This window comes from Tenrec ecaudatus, chromosome 1, assembly GCF_050624435.1.
Source record: "Tenrec ecaudatus isolate mTenEca1 chromosome 1, mTenEca1.hap1, whole genome shotgun sequence".
Taxonomy (NCBI): domain Eukaryota; kingdom Metazoa; phylum Chordata; class Mammalia; order Afrosoricida; family Tenrecidae; genus Tenrec; species Tenrec ecaudatus.
This window is the reverse complement of record NC_134530.1, coordinates 71565712-71588451: the sequence shown is the minus strand read 5'-3', so window position 1 is coordinate 71588451 and position 22740 is coordinate 71565712. Positions and strand designations below refer to the sequence as shown.

Sequence of the window (22740 nt, the reverse complement as noted above, 5' to 3'; positions counted from 1 at the left end):
TCCCAGGGGAACGGACAATAGAAAAGTGGGTGAAAGGAGGACAGTGTAAGACATGACAAAATAATAATTTATAAATTATCAAGGGTTCAAAATAAAGTTATCAAGGGTTCATGGGGGGGTACAGGGAGGGAGGGGAAATGAGCTGATACCAAGGACTCAAGTAAAAAGCAAATGTTTTGATGAGAGCCACAAATGTACAAATGTGCTTGACACAATGGATGGATGTATGGATTGTGATAAGAGTTGTACAAGCTAAAAAAAAAAGAGTTGTACAAGCCCCCAGTAAAATGATTTTTTAAATAATAATAAAAAGAAATTAACTCCAAAGCTGAACTCAGAAAAAGGAAAATGATAATGAGATGAGCCCTTCAATGCAGTCTTAACGTGCGAAAGCCGGAGGTGGAGGGCCCGCCACCTCAGGGCCCAGAGCACTGCCTTGTTGTAGCTTGAAGGGCATTACTAAGACTACATTTCTAGAAGGCACATCACACCGTGTCTTCTGGAATGTCTTCCCATGAACCTCGAACCCACTTTACTATTAACTCTATGTCAGGCTTCATTACTTTTGTTAGTCAGGCTTGACCAGATGACATCCATTCATGCCACATCCTTTGCACACGGTCCTTAAAAGGCTTATTCAAAGATATACGTCATAGGACGGCTCTGATTGGCTAGATGTGAGTAAACAAACATTGAAAGCCCTGCAGTGTCAGCAGGGCTTTGAATGAACAGCGGAGGAACGGCAGTCACCCGCGAGATGTTGCACTTTGCTGGGGTACCACTGAGCTGTGTATAAGCCGAACCCCAAACTCAGCTTACACACGAGTATATACAGTAATTCCTATCTAGATAAGACAGACTGGATGAATAGTCTGGAGGAGAAAATAACGGGACCAATGGTTCCGGGAGGACATGGGAGAGAGGGAGGAGGGGGTAAGGAGGTGGTGCTGACCAACCCAGGGACAGAGGAGCAATAAATGATCCAAAGTCAGTGTCGAGGAGGTTGTGAGAGGCCTGGTAGGGATTCAGCAAGGGCAATGTAACCAAGAGAAATTACTGAAACCCAAATGAAGACAGAGCATAATAGTGGGACAAGAGGAAAGTAGAAGGAAATAGAGGAAAGAACTTGGTGACAAAGGGTATTTATAGAGGTCTAAGGACTGGAATGTACATATGTAAATATATTTATATAAGTGTGGGGAAACATCTACATGCATATATTTATAGGTTTAGTATTAAGGCAGCAGATGGACATTGGGCCTCCACTCAAGCAGTTACTCAATGCAAGAACATGTCGTTCTATTAAATTGCCATTCCAGGATGCACACCTTCCTGACACGATTGCTGAAGAAAAATGTGTGCATAAGCAAATGTGGTAAAGAAAGCTAATGGTGCCCGGCTATCAAAAGATACAGTGTCTGGGGTCTTGAAGGCTCGAAGATAAACAAGCGACCATCTAGCTGAGAAGCATCAAAACCCACATGAAAGAAGCACACCAGTCTGTCTGACCACGAGGTGTAGAAGGGACTAGTTATCAGACATCAAAGAACTAAAAATCATATCAGTGGGTGCCCACCTCTCTGATAAGATCACTGAAGACAAACGTGTGCATAAGCAAATGTGGTGAAGAAAGCTGATGGTGCCCATCTATCAAAAGATATAGCGTCTGGGGTCTTAAAGGCTTGAAGGTAAACAAGTGGCCATCTAGTTCAGAAGCAACAAAGCCCACATGGAAGAAGTACACCAGCCTGTGTGGCCACGAGGTGTCAAAGAGATCAGGTATCAAGCATCAAAGAACAAAAAATCAAATCATTGTAAAGGGTGAGTGCAGAGTGGAGGCTCAAAGTCCATCGGTAGGTAACTGGATACCCCCTTACTGAAGGGTCTTGGGAAGGAGACGAGCAAGTCAGAGTGCAGGGTAACAACGATGAAACATACAACTTCAACTTTCCTCTAGTTCTTAAATGCTTTCTCTCCCCTTCCCCTCCCCACTATCATGATCCCAATTCTACCTTACAAATCTGGCTAGTCCAGAGGATGTACATTGGTACAGGTAGCAACTGGAAACACAGGGAATCCAGGACAGATGACTCCTCCAGAACCAGTGGTGAGAGTGCCAATGCCTGGAGGGTGGAGGGAATGTGGGGTGGAAAGGGGGAACCGATTACAAGAATCTACATATAGCCTCCTCCCTGGGGAATGGACAGAGAGAAGAGGGCGGGGGGAGATGTCGGACAGTGTGACATATGACAAAATAATAATTATGAATTATGAAGGGTTCCTGAAGGAGTGGGGAGGGAGGGGGGAAAATGAGCAGCCGATTATATATATATATATATATGGTTAGTCCATAGAGCTCCTCATAGACTGGTTCTTAAAGCTGGGTGAATATAGGTCTTTTTTTCCTTCGTGAGATATATCTAATAGTTATTAAAGAACTGAACAAAGAGGGAAATGGTGAATATGTGCATAAAAATGTGCCACATCCCATTTGCAGATACTGCTGTAGACACTATATTCAAAACAAGCAATGATGAATATTTGAAAAGCTGGTCGTAAGGAAGAAAAAGATCGTAGAGGATAATGGGATCAGTGTACGGGTAGGCATCACAGTTTGGATAGACAGACAAGGGCGCCTTACCTAGCTCAGATGATCCGGGAGCTCTCTGGGGTAGTGACTTCCACGTGTCAACCCCGCTGGCACCAGGACGCAAATGTTGTGAGCAAAGAAAGACCTCACTGCTCTTTTTGCCTTTCAGAATGTTGCTGAAGCACAGTGCATTGCCAACCAAGTTCAGCTCTTCTACGCCACTGACCGGAAAGAAACCTACGGGTTAGTGGAGACCTTTAACCTCAGACCAAATGAGTTCAAATACATGTCTGTCATCGCTGAATTGGAGCAAAGTGGACTTGCAGCAAAACTGAAATGTGCCCAGAACCAGGATAAGACTTAGAACTTCTAAGCATTGGCTCCACGCAGGGTCTGATTAACCCTGGGTAATCTATAGCCCACCCACTTGAACTACAAAGAACGCAGTTTGTAATCCTGAGTGGTCTCTAATGAGTCGCCCTGTGTGCTTGCTGCAGGAGGTGAGCCCCGCTTCTTGATATTCCGAGCCAAGGAACCCAAACTTTCTGATAAGACTTGCCAGCGTACTGGAGACTTCCTTCTAAGAGACTAGTCAACGCAAGAGCTAGTGAAGGAGCCACAGGGTGTTTACCTGGCTCGACCTAATGCACCAGTGCGTGTCATGTGTTGTCCCTTTGACCTCCCAGCACCCACACTATCAGCTTTCTGCCGTGTGAACTTGTGACAGAATCATGAGCTGAGAGTCCAGCTCTAGTCAGATGTAAGCTAGTAGGTCCTCTTCCCTACCCTCCTGGGCCATCCAAAGATATAACCTGGATATCCTTATTTAGAGTCTAGAATAACCGGATATTCCCATTGGGATAAAGATTCCATCCAGATGTCCCCAGCTTGGCCTTTAGTGTAGCTGGTGTGAGGTGTCAACAGACTTCTGGTATAATTAGATGCCCGAGGACCGTGCCTGCATGTTATTATCATGTATCAGGTGGCACTTGCTCCTCTAACTCAGCCGCTTAGAAACGGTGTGTCTGAAGGGGATACATCAATAGTGTAAATAAATCAACAGCTTTGTAAGGGGAAGATCAATCCCGATTTGCATGATTTTATTTAAAGCAATTCCAAGCAGTGCCATTGTTACATAAAATAGTAGGTGGAAGCAAATGTTCCCAGACTGAGCATGGGGGAAATATAGCAATAAAATCAAGCCTAGCTTACAATCTTTGTTACACAAAACCGTGAAATCGAAGCCTGTGCTGTCCCAGGTGTCAGTCTGTGGGCTGATTTCATCAAGACCAGGCTTGAGACTCAGAGCAGATTCTTGAAATGCTAAGAATGAGAAGGGAGCTCTCCAGAGTTGGAGTCCACGTTTGGTCCATAATTTCACTGCTGTGACTAAAAGCTCAGCGATAGAAAAGGATGCTGGTTACATCCAGCCTTCTGAACCCAGGCCCCCGGGGCCCATCACATTATTGTCTGCCGTTCTTGTTTGGGGGCAGCATGCTCCTCCTCAAGGGCGCCTCCTGTCCAGGTTCTGGTTGGTGGCACCACATGTGGTGCATGGGGTGCAACCAGTGTTTGCAGTTTGTGTGTGTGTGTGCTTGTTAAGAGAGGAGTTTTTAGAGTCGGTGCTGGTCTCCAAGCTCTTTCGATGGAATTGGATTTGCCTTTATATTCTGAGAAATATCTGTTTTGTTGTACCCCTGCGTCTGTAGAGAAAGACAGTGTTTAGCCTGGAGAAGCTGCTAACCTTTCATCATTTCTGTAAAGGTTGAGGTAATTGCTAATGAAAATTCTGGACCTACCTCTGAACGTGGCAGTTCGTCTTTTCAGACATTTTGGTCCTATCAGTCATGCCATCTTCCTTAAATGCCCACTGACCGTCCTAATTCTTTGAGGCCCATGAATCTTTGATAGCAGGTGGGGTTGCTTTCGTGATTTTCCAATCTGTTTGCTTTTCCCTCCAGATGGAGGGAAACCTCCATCTATGACACGTCCACCAAAGGGTGAGTAAATGAAGTGGTCATTCATGTCATTGTTTGTCCCAGCTTTGCCCTAAGTCCCTATATGCAAAAAAAGAGGGGGGAGTATATCTATAGATCATGACCAGAGTACCTTCTGGCTGTTGTTTATATTTGTTTAGAGAGATCTGGCAAAGAACTGAAAACTGTAGCTTCAGCGTACTTGTCCCCTGGTGTCAGCACAGTGTTATGGAAAATAGACAGTCCTTAAAGTTAAGTAAATCTTGGTTCAAATGACAGCATGGCTATTCATTAGCGCTACTGGATTGAAAAGTTATATAAACTCCCATTCTGGGTCTTCACCTACAACACAGGGATGATAGTGTCTACCTCATAGGACTTTTGTGAGACTTAAATCAACTGAGATTAAAGTAATGCTCAATCACTGTTAACATGCTCTTCTCGCCGGTCCCCTGCATCTTCTATTAAAGACCAACACAGATTAGCATCTCAGATGTGCAGGCCCTCCTTCATTCCACTTCCAAGAGAACACTTCTCCCACTAGTTCTCAGACTTTAGCTTGCAGTAGAATCACCTCATAGACTTTAAAATACAGATCCTCAGGCCTCACTCCTAACCTACTGAATCAGAATCTCTAAAGAGTGTGCTGGGAGCCTGCAGTGTAGCCTGCACCCCAGCTGTGTCTGGTGCGGGTAATGTAGCCAGCCCTTGAGAATCCTTGCCTTATTTGTTTCACAGAAATGCCCAGTGACCAGGTCTTTCTTCCCGGCAGTGTCTAGGATTGCAGTTTCTCTGCTCTGTACCTCCCATGTGATTGCAGAATCCAAGGACATTGTGTTTGTTTATGTCTTCTCCCCCACTAGATTGTGAGCTCCCTGAGAGTCAGGGTCTAGCTCCACCCTCTAGTGCCAAAGGCATGGCCTGGAACTTAGAAAACTGTTCAACTGTTGGCTGAGTAAATAAATGGCATGAGTTTTAGCCAAAACATTATTGAGTTCTTGTATGTGTGGTTATATTTAAATACTTTGGGTTTAAGAGAATCTCTCTTTTTTTCATGGTTTTATTGCATTTTAGTGTTTATGAATACAAAACTCGGATGACATGCCCTCCACCTCAAAATTTTGTCCACAAACATATATTAACAGATCCCAAACAAAAAACTATATGGATGTGAACGAGGGGGGTCGGAGTGGAGACCCAAAGCCCATCTGTAGATAGTTGGACATTCCCTCACAAAAGGGCCACCAGGAAGGGGCGAGTCAGCCAGGGTGCAGTACAGCACCAAAAACACACAACATTCCTCTAATTCCTCACGGTTCCCCCACCCCCCACCCCCCCACTATCATGACCCACTTCTACCTTACAAATCTGGCTAGACCAAGTACGCACATAGTACAGAGAAGAGCTCTCAACACAGGGAATCCAGGACAGATAAACACTCAGGAACAGTAGTGGGAGTAGCGATTCCATGAGGGGGAAGAATCTCTTCTTTCACATAGATTCAACATTTGGTTTGCAAATATTCCTGCTAACAAAATACAGAATTATACACAAAGTATATTTCAGCTAGCACGGTGGCGTTACCTTGATGAGTTGGCTCACATGATCCCTGCCCTCAGGCTCTCGGCTCCCACTTGTCTCTGGCTTCTCACTCTGCCTCAGAGTCATTTTGCCTTGTCTTGTTCGCAGGGTGCGTTTGCTGGAAGTTCTTTCTTTAGCCAGCTTGGAGATAAGAGCCACATGTTCTGCTTTGTCTTGTTTTGCTTTTGCTGCATTCTTTTGCAGTACTAACCCTCTGCTCGGTCTTAGAGAAGGGATACAAGTACCTAGTCCCCCGATGATTTGATTATTATGCCGGCATCCTTCGGTTTACATCTACTGAGCACCCAGTAGCTGCTCGCCCATCGTTAGAGGCAGATGAGGAATGCAGCAGTGAACAGGACAGTTAAGGCCCTTGAACTCATGGAGACCAAATCCTTGTGGCTACAACAAATATAAATCAATGCGTACTCCACATACCGGTGAGGCTGTCAGAGGGGCTGGGGACATAATGTGACAGTTTGTGGAACAGAGACGATAATTTGATGGTCAGGACACCTGCCCCTGAAGGGGTAAAACGTGAGCAAAGGTAGAAGTCCCAAGGAAAGGAGGGTGTTGGACTGAGTTTTCTAGAGAAGCAAAACCAGTGGTGTGTGTGTGGGCGTGCGTGGGTGGAGCGGGGTGGGGGTGGGGTGCGCACACGCAAATCAAACCAGGATCAAGAGGGACATGGTTGCAGTTGAGAAAATAGAATTGAAAGCAAAAACGAGACCTCGAGGCACAGAGGGCTCAAGGTGGAAAGACTAGTACCTACATTCCGTGGCAAGTTCTCACACAAGGGATTGACTGTTGACAATTTCTTTGAAGGCAAAACAAAGAAGGAAGAACATTTCAGTCATCTGTCTGTGGTCCAGAGGGGGAGATAACCCACCTACAGAATGCTGTGTTTCAGCGATTTCTCGGGGGACAGGAGAGACAGTCGGCCGGATCTTAGTTGAAGGTCAGACCATCCAGGGCCTCAGCATCTTGTGTTGAGCTGTCAGCTGTCTCCCACAGCCTTGCCTAAACCGTGCAATGCGGTGGTCCTGTCTTACGTGAAGAAGGAAATGAAGTTCAAACTGTCCCGGAAATGCACTCTGTTACTCGGAAGTCTGGGAATTCCTTTCCTTAAGAGTCCATCTTAAGACAGTCTGCTCCCACGTGCATGTATCACACACATATACATAAAGAGAAATTTATATCAAGAAAATGGCCCACATAGTGGCATAAGTGGCTGAGTCCAGTTCAATTTCATGGAGGCTTGTGGCTTCAGGGTCAGACAAGCAAGGAAATGAATCAGGAAGACCATAGGCTGGTTGATGCAGAGGTGGATGAACCCAAGGTCAGCAGGTCAGACTTGTGGCTGCAGAGTCTAAGGAATCCAAGGTCGGCAGGCCAGATGTGAGGCAATATGGCAGGCGGTTGGCTCAAGTGCAAAGAACCAGAGGACAGAGAGCCAGCTCCAGGATCCACACCCAGGAAGAAGCAAGCTGGCCTCTCCACTTAGTTAGGAATTCGACCACACCTCCAAGAACCTTCCTTTTCACTTGCTTCAGGGCTGTGACCTGCGCTCTGGCCCTCATCCCAATCTCACAACTGATTGCTCACAGCCGATCCCATTATGGAGTTGATTACATTGGTTTGGTTTTTTTTTTTTACTTTTTTGGTAAAGGTTTTCATTTTATTTATTTTTTATTGGGGGCCTCGTACAGCTCTTACCACAATCCATACATAGATTCATTTTGTCAAACACTTCTGTACATATATTGTCATCACCTTTCTCATGAGCCCCTGGCACCAGCTCCTCATTTTTTACCCCTCCTCCTCCATGCTCCCATGATATTTTATAAAATATTGGGTTTTTTTACCCCCCTGCCTTATACCAACTGCTGTCTCATTTCACCCACTTTTCTGCTGTCCATCCCCCTGGGACGGGGACCATACGTCGATCATTGTGGGTCCCCCTTACACCACCCCCCACCCTTATCCTCCCAGTATTGCTGCTCTCCTGTTGGTCCTGAAGGGTTTATCTGTAAGAAAAAAAAGAAAAAGAATTGTTCTGGATTGCATTGTATTCTGTCACACGTGGGGTTACGCAGTTTTAACTGCCAACCCACTTAGAATCCTGACCCAGCCAAGTTGACAAAACCTAGCTGTCACAAGGGGAACAGCAAGTGCAAAAGCTGTAAGGCAAGGCCAAGCTATGCATGCCGTTTCTGGGCAGCTTTAAGGGTTCTTTCTTACCCTGGAGAAACCTGCAGTTCAGCGAGGCAAAGGTCAAATAATAACCTGTACTAAAGCCTCAAGGGTTAGTGTCCCATGCAGGTTCGCAGTAGGCTTCACAATATGCACGTTAATCATCCATGAACATTTACTGAGGGGTTGCCATATGCCAGGCGCCGGGCTAAGTTCATGACGTGCATGGTCTCACGGAGTCCTTCCAACACCCCTCTGAGGTCAGGAAGAATCGGGTGAGACCTGTGCTCAACGCAGCCCTGCTCTCAGAGTCGGCCTATACCCCAGCTCCCAAGCCTTAAAAAGACACATGTTTTGAACTAGCCCTTGCTCTGGGAGACACGTCTGCCCATTTTCTTTCTGGCATTTAGAGAACAAAATATATGCTTCACCCATTTCTGATGCCTCCAAACATTCGTTCGAAAGGCATCACATTCTAGTGAGGAACGGCGGCTGCACTCCGTGTGTTATGGCACTGGGAGCATGTGGGTCTTGGCCACTCCGCTGGAATGAGTCGGTGGGTTGCGTCCATGTTTTTATCACTGTTCTGTCAAAGGAAAGACCTGGAACACTCAAAGGGGAGAGATGGCTTGATGAAGGCTGCTACTTGGATCGGAAGCCAGGTCAGGAACAGGAGGCAACTTCAAGTTCTAGACTTCCTAGAACCAAGTATAATAAATACGTGGGCCCATCCCTCACGTTCACTGCCACAGCTACGGCTGCGCTCTTCGGGCCTCAGGAACTGGAGTGCTTACCAGAAAAGTTGGTTCAAACCACGTGTGGGTTGCCAGAGCACTCGGACTACGACAGAATCAGAACCTTTTCATCACCTCACAAGAGCTTCAGGTAGCAGCTCATGCTACCCGCCTTCCCCTCCTCGGTTCTAGGCATCTGGATGACCGGCAGTAGTTACCTGGTTTATTAGGGGCTCATACAACTCTTCTCACAATCCATACATACATCAATTATGTAAAGCACATTTGTACATTCATTGCCCTCATCAGTCTCAAAACATTTGCTCTCCACTTAAGCCCCTGGCATCAGCTCCTCATTTTTGCCCCTCCCTCCCTGCTCCCGCCTCCCTCATGAACCCTTGATAATTTATAAATTATTATTTCGTCATATCTTGCCCTGTCCAATGTCTCCCTTTAGCTTCTTTTCTGTTGTCCATCCCCCAGGGAGGAGGTCACATATAGATCCTTGTAATGGGTTTCCCCTTTCTAACCCCACCCTCCCAGTATTGCCACTCTCACCACTGGTCCTGAAGGGATCATCTACCCTTAATTCCCTGCGTTTCCAGTTCCTATCTGTACCAGTGTACATCCTCTGGTCTAGCCAGATTTATAAGGTAGAATTGGGATCATGATAGTGGCGGGGTAGGAAGCATTTAGGAACTGGAGGAAAGTTGTATTTTTCATCATTGCTACACTGCACCCTGACTGGCTCGTCTCCTCCCCGAGACCGTTCTCTAAGGGGATGTCCTGTGGCCCACAAATGGGCTTTGGGTCTCCACTCTGCTCTCCCCCCTCATGCACTATGATAGGATTTTTTGTTCTGATGATGCCTAATACCTGATTCCTTCAACACTTCACAATCGCAGGCTCTTCCTATCTCTGTTGCTACCTTTTCAGCTATTTTGGCCTGCCCCTGTGGGGGGAGGTCAGAGGCTTACAGACATCCTCCCCGAGGGCAGTTAGTCACCAGACTATAGGGTAGGCCTCTCCCTGCTGCGGGGACAATAAACTATTCCTCCCTGAGGCCCACGAACAAGCATTCACACCCTACCAATAATGGTCTCTATCAGTTGAGCCAGGGAACAGGCAAAGCTGGCTCTGTGACATCCAAAGTTGCCATCCTATATCTAGAATCCGCCCATCTTGTCACATGTATACCCCCAATCCCTCCTCTTCCTATTGCATGTATGTCCCTAAACCACCCCCTCTCATTACTGTATTACCTATGGCACAACCCCTTCCTGTGATGTATGTCCTCACCTGTAATTAGGGGGCTTGCATGTCCCCAGAGAATATAAAAAGCCTGGGCTAACATTAAAGATCGCTCTCTCTCCCTCCACGTGGACCACCAAGCGGGACTGAGGTGAGCATGCTACCATGAATCGTGTCTGACTCCATTTATTACAATACTTCTCTTCTATCTCTCATGCTCTCTATGACTTTACTATGATCTTTACTTATTATCGCTGTACAATTGTGCCTACCGGACCCGTAATGATGTGTTAGGGGCTGGCTTCCCCTGACACATCCCCATTCAACAAGTTAGTGCTCATTTGCCCTTCAAAGATCTCCTGAAACATCTCTGCCGAAAGCATTCTGACACCTACGTGGCTCTCCCTCCCCACTGTTCTTGCTGGGGCCATGCCCCCTTCTCATTTTCCATAGCATCTTGGGCTAAGGCTTAAGGAAGCACCAAAGCTATTTTCCCCACAGGACTAGACACTCTTTGGAGACAAGAGTCCTCTCTTATCAGACACTGCGTTCCCAGTGTGCAGCATGAAGCCCGACAGAGAGATGAGCTATTTAACGCAGACCACATTAGTCTGCAAGCATCCCTTCCTTACACAACCTGATCCAGCCTGGCAAACACATGATGATTATGTCTCGGCCCGAAGCAGTGGTTATTTTACTTGTTCTCAAATGCCATCTTCCCATGATCTGTTTCCAAACTTTTAATTTAATTATTTTTATGAGGAATTTTACAATTTGGGGCTCTACATGTATCCCTATTCTCTTCCATCGGGCTGGTTTCAGCCCAGTATTCTCACATTGTGACTTGAATCGTGACTCTGTTGCCCAGAACTCGTATCACTCCCCATGGATGGGGTTTTTACTTCTTTTACTTCTACATCTGCCATGACAGTAGCCAGAGGAACTTTGTTCCTTTGAAGGAAAATGATCCCCCTTCAAGCTCGTGTTCCCCTAAAGAAAAGTAAAACTCCCTGCCTTGTGGCGTGGTGAAACATTACTTCTGGTTCATGTTTGACTTAAATCACTTTTTGTTAGTGTTACTCCATTCATGATTTGGCATGCATCCCCACTTTGCATTCTCATTCCTTCAACTCACATCCATTCTCCCAGTTTTGATGGCCTCTGGCCTTGTGAAGTGGCTGGCAGAGCTTATATCTTGACGCTGGTTTTGCAAAGGGCGGCAATAGAGAGGTGTTTTACTGAGCCTCACTCAGTGTAAGACCCCCAGCAGATTCTGAGATGTTCACTTCCACTATGTATCTTTATAGCCATACCATGAGGGCAATTTGACAGATGAGGACACTGGGGAGGAGGCATGTTGTTAGTTATTGTCAAGTTGGCTCCAACTGAGGTTGGCTTCCTGGATATCAGAATGAGACCCTCCCTGGGCCAGTGCCCTAGTTGTGAGCGTTGGTAGCCATGATCTCGGCCACTGGAGACTCATCTTCTGCAGCCTAACAGACCGTATTGTGAACTATAAAAATAAAACCCATTGCCATTAGCTTGATTCCAGCTCATATCATCCCTGTTGGACAGACTAGGACTGACCCAGAGGCCTTCTGAAGCTAAAATCTTTGCAAAAGCAGAGAGCCACTTCTTCCTCCTGTAGAGCAACTGGTGGGTTTGAACCACTGACCTTTCAGGTAGCAGTGTGCCACTAGGACTCCCCTTGTTATCTATAGCTTTTTCATGTTCAGGAAAAGGGCTTTCTTCCTAGTCTATCTTAGTCTGGAAGCTCCACTGACACCTACCCACCATGGTAACCCTGCAGGTGCTTGGAATCTTGGTGTCATCTCTTCCAGCATATTGTAATCCATGTGCACCACCACGCCTTCTGACGCTCTGACAGATGGGTGGGAGGTGGACAGCATAGTTGATTTTAAAAGCCAAGTCTAGGGGGGCATGGGAAAGGAGAAAGTGGGGGGAGGTGGGCAGTGAGCCAAAATGACAGGTACAGGGGAATAGCAAGGATTCTAAAATTGATAGCAAGGAGGGTGCAGATTTTCTGGTCATGGTTGATCAATCAAATTATATCTGAAAGGAATTACTGATAGGTAAATGATGAGTAAACATGATTGAGAGGCAGGAGGGGAAAAATGAGGAAAGAAAAAAATATATATATGGCTATATATGCAAATACAACAAGGAAGCAGATGGACTTTATTCTAATAATATGGCATTGTATGATGATACATTCCTGACATGATCGCTGCAGACAAAATGGGTCCATAAGCAAATGTGGTAAAGAAAGCTGATGGTACCCAGCTATTAAAAGATATAGCATCTGGGATCTTAAAGGCTTATAGTCTGACAAGTGGCCATCTAACAGGGAATCAATAAAGCCCTCATGGAAGAAGCAATGCCAGCCTGTGTGATAAGGTGTTGACGGGAAAGGCTTTCAGAAATTCAGAACCAAGCAACCAAATTGGTGTAAAGGGGCATTGATGTGGAGACCCAAAACACACCTGTAAGATAATTGGACTGTCCCTATCAGAAAGGCCACACAGAAGGGATGATAATTCCAGGGTGTGGTATAACACTGATGAACCACATAACTATCCTCTAGTTCTTTAATATTTCCTCCCCTTACTATTATGATTTTTATTTGCTTTATCTCATTACTCATGTCAGATTTGTGTAAGTTCATCTGTATATTTAAGATCATTAAATACATGAAAGCCAAGAGAGATAACCCCTCAGAAACAGTAACAGGAGTAACAGTTCCCTGAGCTTCCGGGAAGAGAAGGGGGGAATAGGAAGCTGATAGTATTAATGACTGTATATCTCCACTCTATGGGATTGAATGAATATCTTGGATGTGTAAGATATGGCAAAAATAAATAAATAATAGGGGTTCCTGGGGGCTATGGTCGGGGAGGGAGGGGACAAAGGGGAGCGGATATCAAGGAGTTCAAGAAGAAAGAAAATGTTTTGAAACTGATTGTGGTAGCAATTTTACAACATTCCTTGATGTGATTAAACTATGGAATGTTATATCTGTAAGAGCTTCCATTGAGGAGGGAGGGAGGAAAAATAAAGAGCTGATACAAGGGCTCAAGTAGCAAGAAAATGTTTTGAGAATGACGATGGCAACAAATGTACCAATGTGCTTGACACAATGGATGTATGGATGGATTGTGATAAGAGTTGTACGAGCCCCAATAAAATGACTTTTTTAAAAGAGCTTCCAATAAAATGATTAAATAAATAAAATAAAAGCAAAATCTAAATTAGAATTCCAATGCTTTTCTTTTTGATTTGGACAAGTTAATTTAATATCTCAGTCTCTATATTCTCATCTTTAAATAAAATAGGAATAGTCCTATCTCAAAAGTTAAGGATGAAATGTTATCTAGCCTGTTCAGCACTATGCCTCATACATAATAAAAGACCAAACAGTTTAAGTACCTTTTCAAGGTGCACAAAGCTTAAGTGGAGGTGGGACTCAAATGAGGACCTTCTACAACACAGGTTTTGGGGGTTTTTTTTAATCAATTTTGGGGGGGCTCATATAACTCATCACAATGCATACATCCATTCATTGTATGTCAAGCACATTTGTACATTTGTTGCCTTCATCATTCTCAAAACATTTGCTTTCTACTTGAGCCCTTGGTATCAGCTCCTCATTTTCACCCTTCCCTCCCCGTTCCCACTCCCTCATGAACCCTTGATAATTTATAAACTATTATTATTTTGTCATCTCTTACACTGTCCGCCATCTCCCTTCACCCATTTCCCTGTTGTCCATCCCCCAAGGAGGAGATGATATGTAGATCCTTATTATCGTTTCCCCCTTTCAACCCGACCTTCCCTCCACCCTCCCGGTATCGCCACTCTCACCACTGGTCCTGGAGGGATCGCCTGTCCTAGATTCCCTGTGTTTCCAGTTCCTATCTGTACCAGTGTACAGCTCTGGTCTAGTCGGATTTTTAAGGTAGAATTGGGATCATGATAGTGGTGGGGAGGAAGCATTTAAGAACTAGAGGAAAGTTGTATGTTTCATCGTTGCTACACTGCACCCTGACTGGCTCGTCTCCTCCCGTGACCCTTCTGTAAGGGGGTGTCCAGTTGTCTACAGATGGGCTGTGGGTGTCCACTCTGCACTCCCCCTCATTTACAATGATAAGATTTTTGTTCTTTGATGCCTGATACTTGATCCCTTCGACACCTTGCTTCTTCTATGTGGGCTTTGTTGCTTCTGAGCTAGATGGCCGCTTGTTTGCCTTCAAGCCTTTAAGACCCCAGACGCTATGTCTTTTGATAGCCGGGTACCATCAGCTTTCTTCACCACATTTGCTTATGAGCCTGCTTTGTCTTCAGCGATCATTAGAACACAGGTTTTTATGTTGATACTTTTCTGCGCAAAGTTGCCATTTTCAGAAATTCTCTGACAGGAATTTAAGGCAGCTTAAATGGGAGTGATCCTGCCAGACCATCGGTTAGGTCAGTGGTTCTCAACCTTCCTAATGCCAAGACCCTTTAATACAGTTCTTCATTTTGTGGTGACCCCCAACCATAAAATTATTTTCATTGCTACTTCATAACTGTAATTTTGCTATTGTTATGAATCATAATGTAAATATCTGATATGCAGGATATATTAGGTGACACCTGTGAAAGGGTCATTGAACCCCAAAGGGGTTGCGACCCACAGATTGAGAAGCGCTGGGTTAGGGATTAGCAGTGTGGAAGTCTCAAGACTGGTTTCACAAACTAGAGATGGGAGTGAGGAGGGGTAGGCTGGAATGAGCCCAGACTCAATCATAAATTTGGACTGAGCACCATCTCTCTTCTCAGTCACCAGTGACGGGTCCCTGTGCCCACACCTCAGGGAGCTGAGGAGCTGACAGCTGGGTCTGAGACAAGGTGTAATACCCCCCTGATAGTTTGTGGGCACCTTAACCGTGATAGAGGAGCCTTAGTAGCATAGAGGTAATGCATTGGGCCGCTGACTGCAAGGTGTGCACTCCCAGAGAGAGTGACAGCCTTGAAACTCAAAGGAGCAGTTTTACTTGGCCGACATCCACTCTGGCAGTGAACTTGAGTTTTGTGTTTGTTTTGTTTTAGCTGAAAGAAAGTCGCCCTCAATACAGACCTCAACTTATTTTGTTCCTCATTAGCTCATTAGAGATAAAAATTTTAAGCTTAAATAGACCAACACCAATGGTCACCAGAAATACCTGAGATGGCCAAATTGTTCATTCTAGGACCCTACCACTGAGGATTCTGTTGGAGCTGGATGAAGTCTGGAAAACTATTTTAAAAAAAGAAAGATCTCTCCAGGTAATTCTGGGGCTTGTCCTGGCCTTGGAATCCCTGCAATAAATTACTGGTTTTGCTTTTATTTTGCGACTGAGGAAAAGTCCCCAAACCAGCTAAAGTGACCTCCCTGAGGTCACATAGTATTGGTGGCCACATTATTTTTGTTATTGTTCCAACTTCTCTTCGCACATTGATCCCAGGCAATCCCACAGGTAGACACCAGGAATGATCTGTTGATTGTCTGGGCCCTGAGGAACACAGATTGTTTTATGCTCAACTACAGGCAGTCTCCGGTTAGGGACAATTCCTACTTGTCCTTTAATGTTAGGGAAACTTGCCCCTCTCGAAAGCCAAACTCACTGCCGTCGAGTAGACACTGACTCAGAGTGACCCTCTAGGCTAGGGCAAGGTAGAGCTGACCCTTGGAGTTTCCAAGACTGTTTATAGGAGTACAAAGCCCCGTCTTTCTCCTGTGGAGCAGCTGGTGGTTTCGAACTGCTGACATTTGGGATCCCAACCGAGCAGGTTCACAGACCAGCCCCTCACAACAAATTCTGCACCACAATCACCTCCCCTTGTTCATGTGGAAAGGCTAAATAAGAACTGTATGCACCTGTTTTGACTCACCTACCCATTTCCCAAAAAGACACAGGAACAGGTCTCAGGGACTGAGATCGAGGGACTGCCTGCCTCACTTAGAAGTTGGCAGTGTGAATTTACTCAACAGCACTGCAGAAGAAAGTCCTGGTCATCTGCTTCTATAATGATTACAGGACAAGCAGCCCCGTGGAGCATAGTTCTACTCTAACACGTGCAGTCGACAGCCTTGAGTCAGAATTACTCTATGGCAACAGTTTGGTTTGTTTTCTTTGTTTAATTGTTTCCTGGCTCTAGGCAAGTCTTCTGGGATGATATTGCCAAATTCCTAGCTTGTTTTGGGTGGGGCCTTCTGTGGGCCAAAAGAAAGCACAGCCCTTCCCAGGTTCCTGGGTTCTGGGAAGACTTCCTTGTTTGATTTTGAGGAGTGAACCTTCCCCAAATTCATGGCCCCCCGGAGCCAAATGATGGATTATTTGTTACTCCGGATGATCTGTGCCCGGCCCCTTCAGCTGCCTGGAGAATTGTGAGCTGCCTGTGCAGACTGAAGTTCTCCATCTGTCCTGTGTGCACTCGTTTTCGCCTGTGCTGAGCACTCTGGGGGTGGAGGGCGGACCGGCAGGGCGCAGGGGGGTGGATGGGAACTCAGCCTCAGCGCAGTTGGTCGACTCACTCCATGGGAGCTGGCGTTGTTGATGTGCTGTAACTTGCTCACCCTTCTCAGTTTGTCTCATAGCCAGCACTATGTCCTCCGAGCAGTTCCTGCCGGGAAAGAGTCGCAGTCAAGGCCAGAGAAACCTTGGATCTCTCAGTGGTGGTCTACCAGCTCCCTTCTTCCCACGGGCAGAGAATCCTCTTCTCTAGAAACCAGAGTGACCCCCGGAGATCCCTTTGTTTCCCGAAGCCCCATCCTCTAGGTGCTTGGCCTCTTTTTCTCTCCTCCTTCTTTACCATCCTCGGCTCCTTTCTCTCCGAAGTGCCAGCTATAGAATGTAGGTTATGGACTGCCCCCGCTCGGGAAACAGAGGTGATTGTAATTGGCTGCCAACTGGAAGTCTGGCAGTTCACACCCACCCAGCAGCTCCACACAAAAAAAGGCCTGCTGAACTGTGGGAAGGTCACAGCCCAGAAGCTCCGGGGAAGTTCTACTCTGTGAGTTGGAGACTGACAGACACATCGACAGCTAACAATCCAGCAATCAAGAGTGCAGGAGAAATCTTAGGTTGGGTCAAGCGACTGAGCAGCCCTGAATAGCATTCCTGCACCTCCTGCACATCGATCCAGGTACAAATGTCTTCATCGCCATCGACTGTCCGGAGAAAACATTTTTAGGAAATTGGCGATTACCCTCTGAAACAGACTGTTTATTCTCCTCTCCCTAACCTACTGGGTGGGTCATATGAGAGCGCTCTTAAAGAGACCCGGGTCATGTGGGCAGGAGGACAGGCCTGAGACTGGAGTTAAGGTGGGTCTGAGTGCTGACTCTTCCTTGTTCAGGCTGTTCCTCTTGGTCATTTCACCTGTCGGAACCAGTACCCGTTCCCCAGGTTGTTGCATAATCCAAGAGTGACAGAGTCACTTTTGAAAGCATTTGGGAAACCAGAGAACTTCTTACTAATGCTAGTCCTAGGGAGCCTGGGTGCCTCAGGGGTTACGAGTTGGGCTGTGAAGTGTAAAGTCAGCAGTTCGACTCCACCAGCAGCTCCTTGAGAGAAAGACGTGGCTTTCTACTCCCATACACAGTTGCTGTCCGGAAACTCACAGGGGCAGAGCTACTCTGTACTGTCGGGTCGCTGAGAATCAGAATTGACTCACCGGCAGTGAGTCAGTGAGAATGTTGGTTACTGCTACAAGGTCCCATGAGAGGAAGGAGGGCCATCGCACTGACTCGTCGTGACCCCTGTGCGTTTCCGAGGCTCACCGTTTACAGGAGTAGAAAGCTCAGGTTTGCTCCTTCGGAGCTGCCGATGGTTTCAAACTGGGGACCATTTGAATCGCAGCCCCACGCGCAAACCACTATGCGATGTGCCAATTGGGGTAATAGCTCAGCTAAAGAGCCCCAACTGTTCTGAAGATGAGAGCTGCTCCAAGCACCTCAGTGCCACCGAGTCCATTCTGACTCAGCGCGACCCGGCAGGACAACGTGGAACTGCCCCGGGGAGTTCCGAGTCTCTCTGTAGGAGAAGAAAGCCGAAACGTTCTCCCCAGGAGCAAGCTGGGGGTTCGAACTGCTGCTCTTGCAGATTGCAGCCCAATGTGGAACAATCACGCCCCCGACTAAGGGCACTGCCCTGGAAGTGGAGCAATTCACCCGGAAACGAAGCTTCCGTTCTGCTCCTGGAGAAGTGGCCCTGGGAGCGGGACGGCTGTGAGGCGACAGCCACTTTGGAGTTTGGGTTAGCCTGACCTTGAAGCTGCTGTCCCTCAACTTTGCAAATTGATTTCTAAGCGCCCGATGTCTAAGACAAACTGGTTTATTTTGACTAATGTTTGGAAGGCGATTTTTAAGAGGCCATTTTCCTCAAGACCCAAAGTTCAAAAGGACAGTAAGGGGAATGAATGGCTTGCGTAAATCCCCCAACTCCTTGGATCCCAGAAATCTAGATTGCAGGAGAATTAAAACTGCTTCTCAGCACTGTTTGTACTAAGGACTCCCACTGAGGCAGGCTGGCTCCAGACAGCTGTCATAACTTCTAGAAGAGAAGCGCAAAGCCCAGGCCTGGAGGTCCCGAGTCCACTCTGACTCCTAGTGACCTCATCGTACAAGACAGAGCAGCACATCTCTAAGACTGCAGCTCTTCGTGATAGTACATCGCTTCATCTGCTGGTTTCGAACTGCTGACTGCAGTTAACCGTCCAAGGCATAACCAATGAGCCTTAGGCAAAAGTCAGCTCCCAAAGCTGCCACTTGAACAAGCCCCTAAATGCGTCCTCTTGCTCCAGGTTCTGAGACAAGCTGGGGAACAGCTTCGAAATAACCACCAGTATTTGCTGTGAGCTTCAGCCTCCACCGGGGCCCACCCACTGCCTGGATTGCTACGTCTTGATTTTCTCTCCTCTCTGACAGGGTGCCAAGGGTGTGTCCCCTCACAGGGAACCGCAGGGCAGGGTTAGGGGGGGTATCCTAGCTTTTCCAACTCTAGCTCCCCTTTGGTGGAATGGTTCTCTCTTCCCTTTCTTTCCCTCCCTGTAGGATAAATGATAAATTTTTGAGAGAGGGGAAAAAAATGTACCTCAAACCCAGGCACATAGAAGGTTCAGTGAGTGGTGTTTATTTTCATTATTTATCACTGAGGTGATCTCTTCCTCTTCTTGTGCCTCAGTTTCCCCACAGACTTTGAGGAGGCTAGTGTAAGTGACAACCAAGGTGCCTTCCCCTCTTGACGCCCTAAGCCAATATCCCTGTTCTTCTGACTCCTTGCTTGAATGTTCTGTTACCCACCCTTCTACTATCTGCTTCTTCCATCTTGCACATTTTGGTCTTCAGAACTCCATCACAAAACCCTTCAGCAAAGAAGCACCCCAGGGCTCTCCCTGCGAGGGGATGCACGGTCCATACAGCAGTGTCTATCAACTGTACCCGGACCCGAGAATCCTGGGAAAAGAGCGTTACCTGACCAACCCTCTTCGCCAGGCGCCTGTGAGAAGCAAGAGGTGCATCCAGAGAACACGGAGGAGAGCGTTCCTTGGCAGCCATTTATGGACAGGAGGAGCTAGAGGAGGACGGGCAGAAAGAAGTCAACAGCTCAAAGTGAGCGCTATAGGGTTAAAAGACCCAGACGCCCCCAATTCAGGGAGCCCGTGCTGCCCCTTGTCTGCACAGGCAAAGCAAACTCTGGCACTCAGTGTCCAGTTCGCTTCAATTGGCTGATAAAGCAGGCAACACTGAGAACCTCCTTCCCCTTGCCCACTGCTGGCTAATGGCCTTCTGTGGCCGCAAGTCTTGCTCAGGAGACTGCAGCCTTTGTCACCAACAAAACAGGGAGGGCAGGATGGGCACCTAGTCAGCGGGCCCTCGGGTATGGAGGGCTGACAGAAGTGGAGTTTCTCTTTCCATTCCTCCATGCTGTCTATCCTGCATGTTAAACTCTAATCGTTTGCCATTATTCGATGGTGTGTTAGTCAAGGTTGACTCGAGAAATAAATCCAGGAACACTCATATATGTATAAGAGAAAACTTTATATCAAAGAGTAACTGTATATTAAGAAAACATCCCAGCCCAGTCCAGCTCAAGTCCATAAGTCCGATATTAGCTCACATGTCCATTACCAGTTTATAAATTCTTCTCCAGACTCATGCAACACATGCAACGAATGCAGGAAGATCACAGGCCAGTGGGTGGAAAGTCTGGTGGATCCAGTGGCGGTGGAAGCATCTCAGCGCTGGTGTGGGTCTCCACGTGGCTCCTCCAGCTCCAGTGCTCTGGCTCCATCAGTGTAGCTCCATGTGGCTTGTCAACAGGAATGCATAGCAGAGAGTGTTAGTGTCCCTCCTCCAGGAAGGAAGATCGGATTTCCCCAAATCCTCTGGAGAAGGCCATGCCCACACAGAGGCCTCATTGGCTCTGGTCTGATTGACAGGCCAGATTCTACCCCTTCACACGTTGACAGATTATGTAACTGCCACAGATGTTATCATCCCAGCCCTCTGAGAGACACCCCACTTCACCCCACCCCACAATGATGCAGAGGAACACGCCCTTACAGAAAAAAGAGTTCTCAAAGTTAGTGTGCTGCACTATGACTAAGGAGAAGATTCTTGGATCCAGCCCAGAGATACTGAAACAGAATCTCTGTAAAAGCTCCAAAATAAGCCTTTTGTGTGTTTCTTTTATTAAACATTTTTATTGTTGAAATTTTCAAACTTATATAAAACAGAGCCAATAGTTCAATGAATCCCATAAATGCATCACCCAACTTCAAAAATCTTCCACATAGGCCCACCCACTTCCCTCCAAATCCCAAAGGCCACACACACTTTTATCCATGAATATTTGTTTATATCTACAAAACATAAATACCGTAGATACTCGTGTATAAACTGAGTTTTTTCAGCACAAAAAATGTGCTGGAAAAACTGGGGTTCGGCTTATACACTGGTCAGTGGTACCCCAGCGAAGTGTAACATCTCACTGCTCCGCGCCTTCCCCCCCCCCCCCCCCGCCCCCGCCTGAGGTAACGGGACAAGTGCCTATAATCTCGCAGGTGATTGCTGTTTCTCCACTGTTCATTCAAAGCCCCGCTGACACTGCAAGGCTTTGAATGTTTGTTTACTCACATCTAACCAATCAGAGCCGTCCTATGACGTGGATGGCTCCAATTCGCAGAAGCACCCCTAATGATTTACCAGCAGCTGAACTGGTAAGGATGTGTCTGTGGCTACACTTGTCTCAGCTCTCTGTGTTAATTCACATCTGACTCTCCCCCCTCCTCCCGGCTAACACGTGGGGGGGGGCATTACCATGAAAGTTCTTTATCAAAGTATTGTTTTTTTATGCTATTAGAAATGGATACTCTTGAACAAAAACAAAAACACTGGTCATATGAGGCTGGTTTCAAAATGAAGGTTGTGTCAAGAGCAGAAGAGAGCAATAACAGTATTGCAAGTAGGGAATTCTGTGTTGGCAAAAAGCAAGTGAGGGAGTGGCGGAAAATTAAGGCTGACTTAGAACAGATTCCAAAAATAAAAAAAGCTCATCATGGCTTAAGGTCTTTTTATGGGGCTCTAGAGAGTGAATTGCATAAATGGGTTATGGAGTGTCGTCAAAATGGTTACTGCGTAACCCACATGGGAATCCACATACATGCTCTACAAATGGCTAAGGATGACAAATATAAAGCACCAGGCATTGAAAAATTTGCTGCATCAGCATGTTTGAGACAAAGAACAAAGATTTCCCAGAAATTGCCACAAGACCTTGAAGAAAAAATTATGTCATTCCAGTCATTTATTATAAAACAAAGAAGGATTTATAACAATGACCTGGCAGATATTGGGAATATGGATGAAACTTCCATGACTTTTGATCTTCCAAGCAACAGAACTGTGGCAAGTTTAGGAGACAAAAACATTTTTCTCAAAACCACAGGAAATGAAAAAAAAAACTTTACAGTTATTCTATCGTGTTGGCTAATGGAACTAAGCTGCGTCCTGTCATTATTTTTAAAAGAAAGACCTTGCCTAAAAAGATCAATTTCCCACCAAGAATTACTGTGTGTGCACATGTTAAAGGCTGGATGGATGAAGACGGAACAAAAAAATGGCTGGAAGAAATTTGGAACCAACGACCAGGAGAAGCCTTAAAGAAAAAGCCATCGTTACTTGTTTGGGATATGTTCAGAGCCCACCTATCGGATGACATAAAAAAATTGGCAAAATCTAGTCAAGTTACTTTAGCCATTATTCCAGGTGGGCTTACATCTGTACTGCAGCCTCTGGATGTATCTTTGAATAAGCCTTGTAAAGACCGTGTGCGAAGGATGTGGCATGAATGGATGTCATCTGGTCAAGCCA

The 22740-nt window shown here is 46.3% G+C and overlaps 1 protein-coding gene across 2 annotated transcripts in view; it reads left to right on the top strand.

Annotated features, from left to right (window-relative positions):
• ATPAF1 (ATP synthase mitochondrial F1 complex assembly factor 1) overlaps positions 1 to 15711 on the top strand; it is a 50120-nt gene extending 34409 nt beyond the window's left edge. Inside the window, exon 9 of one of the 2 annotated variants that reach the window (XM_075555768.1) lies at positions 15575 to 15711. In XM_075555768.1, the coding sequence (XP_075411883.1) occupies positions 15575 to 15610 (36 nt within the window). In that variant the 3' untranslated portion in view covers positions 15611 to 15711. Of the gene's footprint in view, positions 1 to 2759; positions 5555 to 15574 lie in introns of those variants that run through there. The other variant, XM_075555763.1, reaches the window with a different exon arrangement.
• The last annotated feature ends 7029 nt before the right edge of the window (positions 15712 to 22740 follow it).